The sequence below is a fragment of the Cebus imitator genome, unplaced genomic scaffold (assembly GCF_001604975.1).
Source record: "Cebus imitator isolate Cc_AM_T3 unplaced genomic scaffold, Cebus_imitator-1.0 Scaffold131, whole genome shotgun sequence".
Classification (NCBI taxonomy): Eukaryota; Metazoa; Chordata; class Mammalia; order Primates; family Cebidae; genus Cebus; species Cebus imitator.
Window position 1 is genome coordinate 3916448 of NW_016107446.1, and position 13482 is coordinate 3929929.

At 36.8% G+C, this 13482-nt stretch overlaps 1 protein-coding gene across 3 annotated transcripts in view; it reads left to right on the forward strand.

Moving 5' to 3' along the window:
• Positions 1 to 13041, forward strand: part of GCC2 (GRIP and coiled-coil domain containing 2) — a 60321-nt gene extending 47280 nt beyond the window's left edge. For all 3 annotated transcript variants that reach the window (XM_017541123.2, XM_017541127.2, XM_017541125.2), the window contains 4 exons: positions 520 to 714; positions 2178 to 2317; positions 3948 to 4149; positions 11194 to 13041. In XM_017541123.2, the coding sequence (XP_017396612.1) occupies positions 520 to 714; positions 2178 to 2317; positions 3948 to 4149; positions 11194 to 11264 (608 nt within the window). In that variant the 3' untranslated portion in view covers positions 11265 to 13041. The remainder of the gene's footprint in view (positions 1 to 519; positions 715 to 2177; positions 2318 to 3947; positions 4150 to 11193) is intronic.
• The last annotated feature ends 441 nt before the right edge of the window (positions 13042 to 13482 follow it).

The window sequence follows — 13482 nt, forward strand, 5'->3', positions numbered from 1 at the left end:
TGGTTCCATGCTCTGGATTCTGGGCTCTTATTGTATGAACACTGTAGGTGTGAGCAGCAACAATTAAGAAGCCACAGAGATAAAGGTATAAGGGCAGTCATCGAGGATGTCTGCCGAGCAGATTTCAGCAAGTGTGTGGTTTCAAGAAGTATGCAACAATCTGAAATACCTAATTCCAAAAAATTGCTAGAATCTAGTTTTTAAATTTTGACCAGCATTTAGCACAGTTTGGCCCTTTACCTTAAATTAATTAAAAAAAAAAAAGTAGTATCATGAGCTACGTTATCTATCTTACCTAGTAGCAATTTATAGCATCTGCTAAAATGACTAATGTAGTTAAAAGTTTGATAACTAAATTTTAAGAAATGTTTTAGCAATTCTTCATACCCCTTTCACTTGTCTTCTAGTTACTTAATTTCTCTACCATTTGATATTTTCATTTTATTTTGTATCTCTGTTAATTCTGAATCAATAGATTTTGAACAATTTCACACTTAACCTTTAAAAAAAATCTAATAGGTCCAGTTTCCTCCCAACAATCTTTGAAGAACCTTCGAGAAAGGAGAAACACAGACCTCCCACTTCTAGACATGCACACTGTAACCCGGGAAGAGGGAGAAGGCATGGAGACAACTGATACTGAGTCTGTGTCTTCCGCCAGCACATACACACAGTCTTTAGAGCAGCTGCTTAATTCTCCCGAAACTAAACTTGGTATGTTACTCTGTCTAAATATGCTTTCTTACTTAATTTCACTGTCTTATTTAATTACTATTATTCTAAGTTACATATGCTTTTTTGGACTACTCTAATAAAATTTCTTTCAGTATTCCACTACCTGTTTGTATTAGGGTTCTCTAGAGGGACAGAACTAATTGGATGGATGGATGGATGAATAGATGGCTGTTTTTTAGTATTAACTTACTGATCACAAGGTCCCACAATAGGCCGTCTACAGGCTAAGGAGCAACGAGAGCCAGCCCAAGTTCCAAAACTAAAGAACTAAGAGTCTGTGTTCGAGGGCAGGAAGCATCCAGCACAGGAGAAAGATGTAGGCAGGGAGGCTAGGCCAGGTTGCCTTTTCATGTTTTTCTGCCTGCTTTATATTTGCTGACAGCTGATTAAATGGTACCCATCAGATTAAGGGTGGGTCTGCTTTTCCCGGCCCACTGACTCAAATGTTAATCTCCTTTGGCAACACCCTTACAGACACACTCAGGATCAATACTTTGCATCCTTCAATCCAGTCAAGTTGACACTCAGTATTAACCATCACATTGGTCAAATGGAAAAATAATGAAACAAATCTTTTCAAAATAAAACGCTAGCTCTTGCCCTAGGCTTGAACCGTAAATAAATAGTAGGAAGTTTATAGCCACAAATAGCTGGTGAGTGTTAGAAAGCAGGATAAACTATCCTCTCACCCTTCCAGGAAACTGACAGTTTCCATTTATTCCTCTTGATGAAGTAATACTAAATTTTTGTAATGATGTTTTGGTATATTTTATTTTCACTTTTAATCAATATTAATGTTCATAATTCAAGGGGAATCTGTTTGTCATCTTCCTGAAGCTTCAGGATCACCTGGAGTATGGGTCATTTGTCTTCATGGTCACTGACGATGTGGGGTACTAACTGCAAGTCATGATTCCTTCAGGCAAAGTTAATAGTGGTGACTTGGAGGCATCATGATAGAGTAGTACCAGACTCCAGAAGCAGATTTGACTTTGTGATTTTTTTTTACCTGTCAGCTGTGAGTCTGTTTCATCGTCTATAAAGTTTGAATAATAGAAGATTTTTATGAGGGTCTATGATATGTGATCAGTAAATGTTAATGCTTCCCTCATTTATAAGTGAAATGGCAAAGGCCTTGAAATATTAATGGATATGAAGTCGATATATAGTGAAACTGTCTACAAACACAGTTCTGACAAATTTCAGAACTGGGACTCACAGGGCTTATATTCAGTTAGATTACATGCTTTCCAACAGAGATACTTTTTTATTTGTGTCACCTACAACATGTAATCTGTTTATTGAGGTACGTTGAATAGATGAATGGCAAAGAAAGCAGACTCCAAAGTATCACAGAGTAGAATATTGATATTTAGATGTTTTCTTATTTAGAATCTTCATAATCTGTGATTTTGAAAATTAATTCTTGGAACATCTTGCAGAGCCTCCATTATGGCATGCTGAATTTACCAAAGAGGAATTGGTTCAGAAGCTCAGTTCCACCACAAAAAGTGCAGACCACTTAAACGGCCTGCTTCGGGAAACGGAAGCAACCAATGCAGTCCTTATGGAGCAAATTAAGGTAAGATCAGAAAACCTGGCCACCATGAAAATTGCAGTTTGGTTTTCTTGACCCTGTGTACACATGCACCCAAGTTTAATAATCCACATTGCAGGTGCATCCATAACGTCTTGATTCTTTATATTAGATTCCTGATGGTGAGAAATATTGCTTTTATACCTATTACACAAAGATTATTTCTTAATTCCTACCTTTTCTAAGAAACCATAATAGATTTAGAAGCTAGAGAGATGTTCAAAAGTCATTTGCTCCACCTATGCTTAAATAAAACTTAAATGGGCATGGGTCTTTGAATTCTAAAGATAAACAGTGAATTCAGATCATTTAGCTGATATTTATGGTACTAAACTACTGAACAGTTTTCAGGTGGGATGGCAAAGTGGCAGTGGAAGTTTTTCCTATTTAAAGTAGACACCAGAAACATCTAGGAATGTTGCAGAGCAGTTAAGGATTACTCAAATGATATATTTCCACCCTGGCTCGCTGATAAATCACTGCTCAGAATATAGTCATACTACTTATTGAGGAGTTATCATGACCCAAGCCCTGGGCTTTGCATATATTATTTAATCTCATAATCACTGGTTGAGAGAAAAATAGAAGCCGGTAAATGATGGAACAAAATTCAGGCTCATAGCTGTCTGTAAAGTACATGCTTTTGCCTTGTACTTTGCTGCTCCGAATAGATCTGTCCTTCCACTATGCATGGCCACTAGCTGTCCTTGCCAGATTATTTTAAAGCTGATTTATTCAGTTATTTTCAGTAAATTTTAAATATCATGACATTCCACCACTAAATACTTCAGTATGCATCTCTATAAAATAACATTTTCCCACTAATAAAAGCATTATCATATATAACAAATCACTAGCCCAGTAAACCTAACTGCTTGGGGCTTTAGGAACAGGTTAGGGGCAGGGGATTAGAGGTTACAAATGTTCCTTTCAGCCCATTTTCAGAGCCCCATGCCATACTGGCTCAGTTTCTATAGACAGTAGAAGGCAGAGGGAACATCTTGGTACCAACCCATGGCCCCAGTTAGTTCTTTCTCATGGAGACTTTCCATCAGTTCCCCAGCTTTCAGCTTCAATTTCCATGATACCCTGTGCTTCTGAGGCAAGAACCCCAGTATCTACCCAGGATGTATCCTGTCCCCTTGTCAGTGACACCTGGTAAGCTGCTGGACTAACTCATTTCCACCTCTTCATCTGTTTTTCATCTTGTCAGAATTTCTTGTTGTGTCTGATCTATGTTTTCTCCTCTTATATTAGCTTGTCCTTTTCTGCTTCACCCCTTTTCCTCCTCCAATGCCAAATAGCCTAGGACAATGAAGTCATGTAGCTCAACACTTGGTCCATATGCAGCAATCCATTTTCTAAGCAAATGCAGCTTTAAAACTATCCCATAGTTGGAGTTCAGGTTTTCATGTTAAATGGATTTAGTACTATAATGTCATACACTCCTTTGAAATGCTTCAAATGCTACATATAGCTGTTGTAGTTAACTAAATTCCCTCCTTTATTGCCATGTGGAGGGGAGGGGGAAGTTTAGGGGAAGAAGAAGAAAAATGCGTGAGTTCAGTCTGCCATATTTAATCAGAAGCTCCATTTTTAACCCATTTAACACCAGCTTCTCAAAAGTGAAATAAGAAGATTGGAAAGGAATCAAGAGCGAGAGAAGTCTGCAGCTAACCTGGAATATTTGAAAAATGTCTTGCTACAGTTCATTTTCTTGAAACCAGGTAGTGAAAGAGAAAGACTTATTCCTGTTATAAATACAATGTTGCAGCTCAGCCCTGAAGAAAAGGGAAAACTTGCTGCAATTGCTCAAGGTAGGTAAAACGAAAGTCTTAGAGCTTCTGACTTACAACTTAAACTAAGCAGCCTTGTGGTTGAGAATTTGTATGTGTAACTTTTAAATTTTGTTCATTTGGATTGGGCCTATCAATGAAAAGCTGACTTTTTAACATCTTAAGGCAACTATAGTACATTTATATAATTTTAAAATACAATACAGTGTTTAGCTTGACCTTCTGGCTCTTTGAAAATTGGATTTGTATCCTGGTGTTGAGTTCTAGTGTTCAGTTGAATGTGGTTTTGTTTTAAATTCTACTTTTTAAAAAAAATGTATTGGCTTGTTCCTTTTCTCCTTCACCCCTCTTCCTTCCAACCCCAAATAGCCTAAGGCAGTGGAGTCAGATGGCCCAACACTTGGTCTGTATACAGCAATCTACTTTCTAGGCAAATGCAGCTTTAAAACAATACCATAGTTGAAGTTCAGGTTTCCAAGTCAAATGGATTTAATACTGTGGTGTCATAAATCCTTTTGAAATGCTTCACATACAGCTGCTGTAGTTAACTGAATTCAAACTGTATTTTAGGAATTATGGTTTCATTTTTTAGTTGTAAATTACTTTTGTTGACATTTTCAAGCATGCAAGAAGGACACTGTAATCTCTCTTGTAGCTGTCACCCATCTCTAACAGTTTTCAACTCATGGGCAGTCTTTTGGCACAAGTAGGAGAGTGCTAGAGACTTTAAAACAAATCCCACACATCATTTCTTTTCCTTAATGAATAATTCCTTGTTTATTGGATTTCTCTGTCACCTATACACAGTTTATGTTCATTGTTCCTGGGTTATTATGAATGTCTTTTTATAGTATCCGAAATAGGGCTCATATACTGCATTTGGTTGATGTTTCTTAAGCTTCGTTTTGTTATTTTTTTATCTATAACAATTACATCTACATTTTAATGTGCCACTTATTGAAGAAACTGGTCATTTATGCTATTGCAGTCCTATATTCTGGTTTCAATCATTACAGGCTAACATTGAACTGGTTCCAGTTGCCTATAGAAAAATCCAGTTGCAATTGGGTGGGATGGGGAACACAGTGCATCATTGTGTGCTTTACAAGACATCAGAAGGCCCAGAATGGCTGGACATCTTACTTTCGACTGATTGACCTTATCTAGTTGGTGCTCTTTAACATGCTCTCCTATCCCCTATAAAATTTAATAACTAAGCTGATAGAATCATCCTCAAAATTGAGCAGGTGTCTGAATCATCTGGTATACTTATTAAAATTCTGATTGCTGGACCCCAGTTTCTGACCCAAGATTTTGCATTTTTAAAAATTTAATGCTGATACTTCTGGTCTGGCGCCCATACCTGATCTAGAGGCCTGATACGATTCAGGCTTAATTTTTTTACACACGTACTTCATAAGTAGTATTGATAGTATTTTGAATCTATTTTTTTATAATCTTTTTAGATGAAGGAGGAATGTTCTCAATGCTGACAGTAAACTTATTTCTTCAAACGATAGTTTTCTACAGCCGCAATAGTATTTTTGTCACAAGAGCCCAAATAAGAATACATCATGTATATTTTTAGTAAATAGTTACTCAAATTACAAATTTGCAAATTACAGATTCACTAATTTTAATTTATTCTAATAAAGCTAAACTTAATTTTATAGTTATAAACCAGGACTTGAGAAGTGTTTGTGTTTTAAAGCATAGTTTTTAATAGAACAATATTATCTCAAAATACTTAGCATGTCTAACAGTCCTCTTTTAAAAGCTCAGCATGTTTAATGTAATAGAGATGTTGCTGACACCCAGGTGGCTCCCATAAGTTGAGGGTCCATTGATTAGAAGTTCTAAAAGAGACTAACCTAAGGAATACCAATAACAGATATTTTCAAAGAAGTTCATAGAGGATATATACATTAGAAACCCAGAACTCTAAGATGTGCATTTGATAAGTCCTGTAAACATACAGGAAAATACTTAAATTTAAATTAGTTTGCCCTTTAAATATTATTTACTACTTGTCTCTTACCAATGTGAGTAAATAAAAAGACATTATAACAATCAAAAACAATGATGGTTTAGCAGCAGATTTAGATATAGAGAGAATGTAAACTGGAAGGTAGTTCAGAAGAATTTACACAGAATTCAGCATGGGAGAAACAAAAAGAAGAAACAAAAGTGGGAAAAGACATAGAGGATAGAATTAAAGACATCAAACATGTTTTTATTAATTGAAGTCCTAGAAGGAGGAGAGAAAAGAACACAGATAATATATGAAGAGAATGGCTAGAAATCTTTCAGAACTGTTGAGGAATATCTATTCATGGATTCAGAAACCATTAAAATCTCTAGTAGTATTTTAAAAAGAAGAAATTTACTTCTAGTCACATAAAAGTAAAACTGCCCCTAATAAACAAGACAGAGAGAAATCTCAAAAGTAGCCAGAGAAAGAAGACACATTGCCTCACAATAGACTTCTCAACAGCATTGGTGTAATACTATCCAATGTACTAAAAAAAAATAACTGCTAACCTTTTCTGTTTTCCAAGATCTTTTCTGAAAAAAAAAAAACTTCAAGAATTTGCCTTCATTGAAAATTCTCAATGATATACTTCGGGAGAAAATGTCCTAGGTAAAAAGTCCGGGATAAGAAAGACAGACATGCAAAGGAAACTTACCACCATTTTACAGATACAGACTGTCAGCCTGACTGGTCACACCAGGGGTATTTTGTTACCAAGGCCTTGAAAACAATAACCAATACTGCATATATAGGGTATGAGGGATGCCAGAAGAAAGGTCTGAGAGCCACTATTCCTGGCACTGAAGGAAATAGAGCCCATCAGAGCAAACAAGTACCTCTTACCTCTTTTATCTCCTTAGAGGCAAATGTTTATAATCTCTGGTTTTGTGTAAAGTTTATAACAGTATTTTTTGGCTGGGCATGGTGGCTCACGCCTGTAATCCCAACACTTTGGGAGGCCAAGGCGGGCAGATCACGAGGTCAAGAGATCGAGACCAGCCTGGCCAACATGGTGAAACCCCATCTCTACTAAAAATAAAAAAATTATCTGGGCATGGTAGCACGTGCCTGTAGTCCCACCTACTCAGGAGGCTGAGACAGGAGAATTGCTTAAACCAGGAAGTCAGAGGTTGCAGTGAGTGGAGATGGTGCCACTGCACTCCAGCCTGGCAACAGAGCGAGACTGGGTCTTAAAAAAAAAAAGACACACACAGTATTTTTCATTCAGGCTGCTACCTATTAGTGGATGGTGAAATTAATTTGGTGTATCACATTCAGAATCGTTTTTAAAAATCAAAAGAATACAAGCTGGGCTCAGGGACACACACCTATAATCTTAACAGTTATGGGAAGACAAGGCAGGAGGATTGCTTGAGGCCAGGAGTTCAAAATCAGCCTGGGTAACATGACAAGACCCTGTGTGTACAAAAATTTTTAAATATGCCAGTTATGATGGCATGTGCCTGTAGCCCTAGCTACTCGGGGGACTAAAGCAGTACAATTACTTGAGCACAGGAGTTCAAGGCTACAGTCAAACCTCTGGTCAAAATCCTGGTCATGCCACTGCATTTCAGCCTGGGCAACAGAGTAAAATCCATCTTTAAAAAAAAAAAAGAAGAAATAAAAATAACGTGCCAAACATTAGAATATGTTGAATCTAGTAAGGGTAAGCAATTATTTCTTAAAACTCTAGATATATGCATGAGTGTTGATAAATACCTGACTGTATCATTAGCTCTAGATATAAAATGTTTATGATGTTGGCTGTAAGTTTAGGGAGAAAAGTTTTCCTTTCTGTGGGTTTAGATATATTTGGGAAACATTAGCTTAGGGGGTAAAGTAGGTTAGCCAACTCTGAAAAGCACCATCAAACTCCTTAAAATAAACACATGTTAGGGACCCAACTTAAATTTCAAGCAGATGGCATGAGCTACTCAGAATAGCCTGTTACAATCTGTGTTAAAAGGTAAAATGACTTAGAGTGTAGCAGTAGTCTTCAAACAATGTCAAATAGACACTGCTGAGTATAGATTGCTCCCCTGCTTGCATCACAAATGTTAATTCACCCTGCCCCCACACACATTAAAACTCATCATCATAGCTCACAAATTGAATGTTTCATTTCTATTTGAGATAGACTTAACGGTAAGTCAGCTTTGCTCCCCAAATAAGTTAGCCATAAAGTACTTCCATGTGTATGCAAAATTGGAATCTCAATTTTACTACTCAAACAGGAAGTAAAAGTCATTTTTCTAAATCTTCTTTACTCTTTAGGTTATAGTTTACAGATCTGAATATTGTCACCTGTACACCATACATACACAGAGATCTAAAACTCTCTACGAGTAAATAAAGGGGGAAAAAAGCCCAACAACCCAATAAGTAAATAGGCCAAGCCTATCATAGAGATGTTTTATCATCTCCAGACTGACAGGAATAGAATACATACTCACTGTAAGTTCCTGATTTGATTTGCAGAGGATATAGAACCTTATCAGAAAATAACCTCTCAGGGCAAGAGCAGATGCACCCTGTCTCAGCACAGTTTTCTCCCAATTCTTATTTACCTAAGGAGATGAGTAACTGTCAGGAACATTGTCTGCACATTGTCCTGTCAGATCTGAGAATACAGCAAAATTTTTATTTTATCAAAAATCTTATACCAGATTATACTATGCATTTCAGGTGAACATAAAACAGTCTGCATTTCAGTTTAGAGAAATGTTTACAGTCATCTGGTTCTCTTTATTCTTGGGAACAAGACTATCTCACTTGGAACACATAACCAGTGCCCAGTTTTCCAGTCCTAACCAATATCTCTTCCTCCCACTTTCTAGAAGTTCTTCATGCAGATTGTGGAACACAGACTTCTCAGAAGTCTTTGCCCTCATTCATTCCTCCAGAAATCCATGCCTTTGTATAATACCCTCCCCTTGAGGGCCAGTAGGCTGACCTAATGACTTATATTTAACCTAGGAGAATACGGCAAAATGATAGCTATAGATCACAGGAGATTGTGGCTTCTATCTTGCTGGCAGACTCTTTCTGCCTTCTGTGCTTACACACTTTGATGAAGCAAGCTACCATACCAGGGAGGCCCATAGGCAAGGAACAGCCCATCGGTCTAGCAGCCTTGAGGAACTAAATTCTTCCAACTAACACATAAGTTTGGAAGTAGATTCTTTTCCAGTCCAGCCTTCAGATGAGATCCCAGCCATGCCAACATCTTGATTGCAGCCCTGTGCGAGACCTTGAAACAGAATCGTTTCTGGTCTCCTCACCCACAGAAACTGTGAAATAACAAGTATGTTTTAAGGTACCAAGTTTGTAGTAATTTGTTATGAAGCATATTGTAAATAATACGCAGATAAAATCAGAACAGAAAAATAAATCAAAATGGCTTTAACTCTAGAAAGAGTTTCCCCATGTAAAATTTTGAAAATGCTTCTCTGCCTGATATCAAACTGTGGTACATATATAAGCATGAAAATACAGAAAGGTGTCTAGAAGGGTAATACCAAATTAAATATCTTTATCCAAGAGGAATGAAAACTAGTATTCACACAAAAACCTGTGCACAAACCTTGTGAATATATTAAAAACCAGTGAATTCTGCAGTTTAAAAAGGTGAATTATGTGGTATATGAATTATATCTCCAAAACATTTAATTAAAAACCTGTACACAATTATTCATAGAAACTTTCTTTAAAATTGCTAAAAACTGGGAACATCTCAGTTATCCTTCAGCTAGTAAATGAAAAACTGGTACAACCATGCAATTGAATACTGCTCAGCAATAAAAGAGAATGCACTGCCAGTGCAGCAACATGGATGATTCTTAAATTCATTATGCCAGGTGACAGAAGTCAGACTCAAAAGACTATTTACAGTGTGATTCTACTTTTATGACATTCTGAAAAAAGCAGAACTGCAAGAACAGAAAACAGATTAGTGGTTGCCAAGGAGGGGGAAAAGAAGCCAGGGAGAACTTTGAGGAGGTGAAAATGTGGCAGGCCTTGGTTAAGTGGTGGTGCATAACTCCATTTGTCAAGACTCAGTGCTATACACTGAAAGGGGTGGGTCATACTGTAAGTAAATTGACCTCAAACATGATTTTTAAATGATTACAACTTTGTTTTCCATTTGTTTTGGTTTGGCTTCAATGTTTACCATAAATCTATTGGGTTTTAGATTCTAAGTTCTATATAAGCTTCTGTTTAAAAAAAAAAAAAAAAAAACCTCTTATTGTCAACAATATTTAGTTGTGCTGGAAACTTTACTTTGAGATTGTTTAATAGAGAAAGACAGTAAATAATGTTCAAGAACAGACGATTTATAACATCAGAGTATATTGTGAGAAGATGGTATTTCAGAATAGAAGTATTTCTTATGTGCTGGTAGGATTGTTTGTAGCGAATCATTTCTACATAATTTTCATAGCTGGAGTTCTTTAATAAAGCCATTCAAAGGTTAAGTTCTAGATTGCTTTATGTTGCTTATCAATGTTTTAAAGCTAAAATATAAAACTAGCTGTTAAATTGGCTCAGCAGGAAATTCAGTATAGCCTTTAAGAAGAGAAATTTAGAATACTAAATAATGTGTCTAAAGAATGACATACGGCTGGGTGCAGTGGCTTATGACTGTAATCCCAACACTTTGGGAGGCCGAAGTGGGAGGATCACTTGAGCTCGGGAGTTTGAGACCAGTCTGTAAAACAGTGAGACCTGCATCTCTCAAAAAAAAAAAAAAATTACCCAGACATGGTGGCACACACCTTGTGATTCCAGTTACTTGGAAGGCTGAGGTGGGAGAATCACTTGAGCCTGGGAGATCAAGGCTACATTGAAGTCTGATCACACCACTGCATTCCAGCCAAGGTGACAGAGCAAGACCCTGTCTCAACACCCCCCCCAAAAAAAAAGCATATGATCAGTTAAAAAAAGACATTATTTGCTTATATTGTAGAGTGGTTCTAAAATACAGGTTTTTACATTGAGAAAACTTAATACTTTTTTTTCTTGACTTTCCAAAGGTGAGGAAGACAATGCTTCGCGCTCTTCTGGATGGGCCTCCTATCTTCATAGTTGGTCTGGACTTCGATAGATTGATGGAAGGAAAATTTTTATTAACCAAATAGAATCTATTTACAAAAATGGTTCATGTATATTACCGTCATTCTTTTGTCAAAAAGTGTGTATATATGTTTGCATCTACATATATTTGTACATCTATGTGACAGATGTCTTTTAAAAGTTTCAACTTGAAGAAAAAGTACAACAGCTTGAAGTATTGATACCAAGCCACAGCTCTCTAACTCATGTGATCTCCCATGCATGCTGCCAGAATAAAAACACCAGGAATGAATTCACTCCCCGCTTCTCTGGAACCTCAGGACCCGCCCATTTCTCAGCAGTACTGTAAATTTTAAAGTTAAACTAAATTTTGGTACCATAGCAACTGGAATTTAGGCTTTAAAAATAATGTTTCAAGGCCAGGTGTGGTGGTTCATGCCTGTAATTCCAGCACTTTGGGAGGCTGAGGCTGGAGGATTGCTTGAGGCTAATGAGCTGTGATCGCACCACTGCACTGCAGCTCAAGCAACGGAGCAAGACCTTCTCTCTAATAGTAATAAAGTTAAAATAATGATTCAAGACTATTTATTGCAAGGTCAGATTTGCAGATTGTTGTTATAAATTGTTGATAAATTTTGGTGATTAGAATATGAAGGAAAAAGCTTTATTGGTAAAAGTGACATGTTTATTAAGGGGCTATGAAGTAAATATGCTGCAGTTAATTATGATAAGTTAAAATACAATTTAGTTATTTGCTATAAAATAATCTGTTCTTTTTTTCTCTAAAGTATGTTATCTCAAAACTCATGTTGTCAGGGCGCTGGAGCTGGCTACTGTAACACTGACTGTGAATAGGTGGGCCCATCACTTGAGTTGGGGTGATTGGTGTCTCTCCAGGCTCTTGGTATGGTGTCACTACATGCAAGCCATGAGTCTGTTTTGAGAATCCTCTCCATTGTCCCAAATGAAAACATATCACAACAGTGACTATATTACTCAGCATTGTATCTAAATATGAAACTGGTGCTTCCAGTGTTTTGGCAGATAGTGTTCTGTAAGGTTTCCATCAGAAGGGATTTTAGAAAGACACCTTAGAGGTCAGTGCTACATCTTCACAGTTCCTCTGAATAACTTCAGGTAGTATTGTTACTTGCCTTTGATGCCTCTGCATATGTTTTAATGACTGAATCAAAATTGTGTTGTTTTTAAATCAAAAATTTCATAATTGTATTTTAATATTTATGTGTTAATAAATCACCATACAGTATGCCCTCTGAAGTTCTCTTAAGCCTTCAGTTTATACTCTTTTCATTCTGAGCTGGAGAACTGACTTTGCACTTTGGTTACACAGAACATTGGTTTCCAATTTAGTTTAACTGAAATTTGCTGCTGATATATTGAGTTTGTTCTTTAAAAAATATCTCTTATCTGTCTTTCCTCCTGTCTTAGAAGAACAGACCTAACTAGTGAATATATTAATGAAAATGCATCTATTTCAGAGCTGACATGAACAGTTTAGTTTTTTTACTTTATAAACTGTGAATATGAGTATGCCAGCTGCATACAATGTAACTAATCATATTTAAATATTTCACTTTCTCTTTGACTTTAGGCCTTTGGAAGTCTGTATAAACTTGTTTTGAAATATAGTCTCTACTTATGAATGTCATAACAAAAATAACTTTTTGCATGTTAAAAAATTATTACTTTGATTACAAAAGGCATATTATTTCATGGTTTCATCAATGAGAGGAAGTGTAATGATTATTTTAATATTTCTATTAAATATGTTTAACTGTATATTTTTATGGCTGCTCTTTTATGTTGGACATTGTCTCTTTGGGGTTTTTCATTGGTTTCTGAAATGGAACTGCAAACCTCATTACTATTGGCTTTATGTGGTTGGGACCTATTAGGTGCTTGAGAGAACGGAAACCAACCTATTAGACCATGGGCCTGGCATGTCTGACACCCTGCATCCAGCTAAAACTAGAAATAGCACTGGGCATCCCTGTGGACAAGACATTGATTTCACGAGAAGCAGATGTCTGGCTAAGGCTGCCAACCTAAGGGTGGCCTTAGATGAAGGGCTTTGTTCAGCTAGGGGCAGAGGTCATTAACTTCTTTGGATGTTTGGACTGGGAGATGAGGGGAGACAGAGCAAAAAGAGAAACACAGATCCAAGAAGGAGGAAAAAAGCTAACCCAGGATACGGTTGGATACAGCAGCCAGGTCGAGAAAGGCATCTG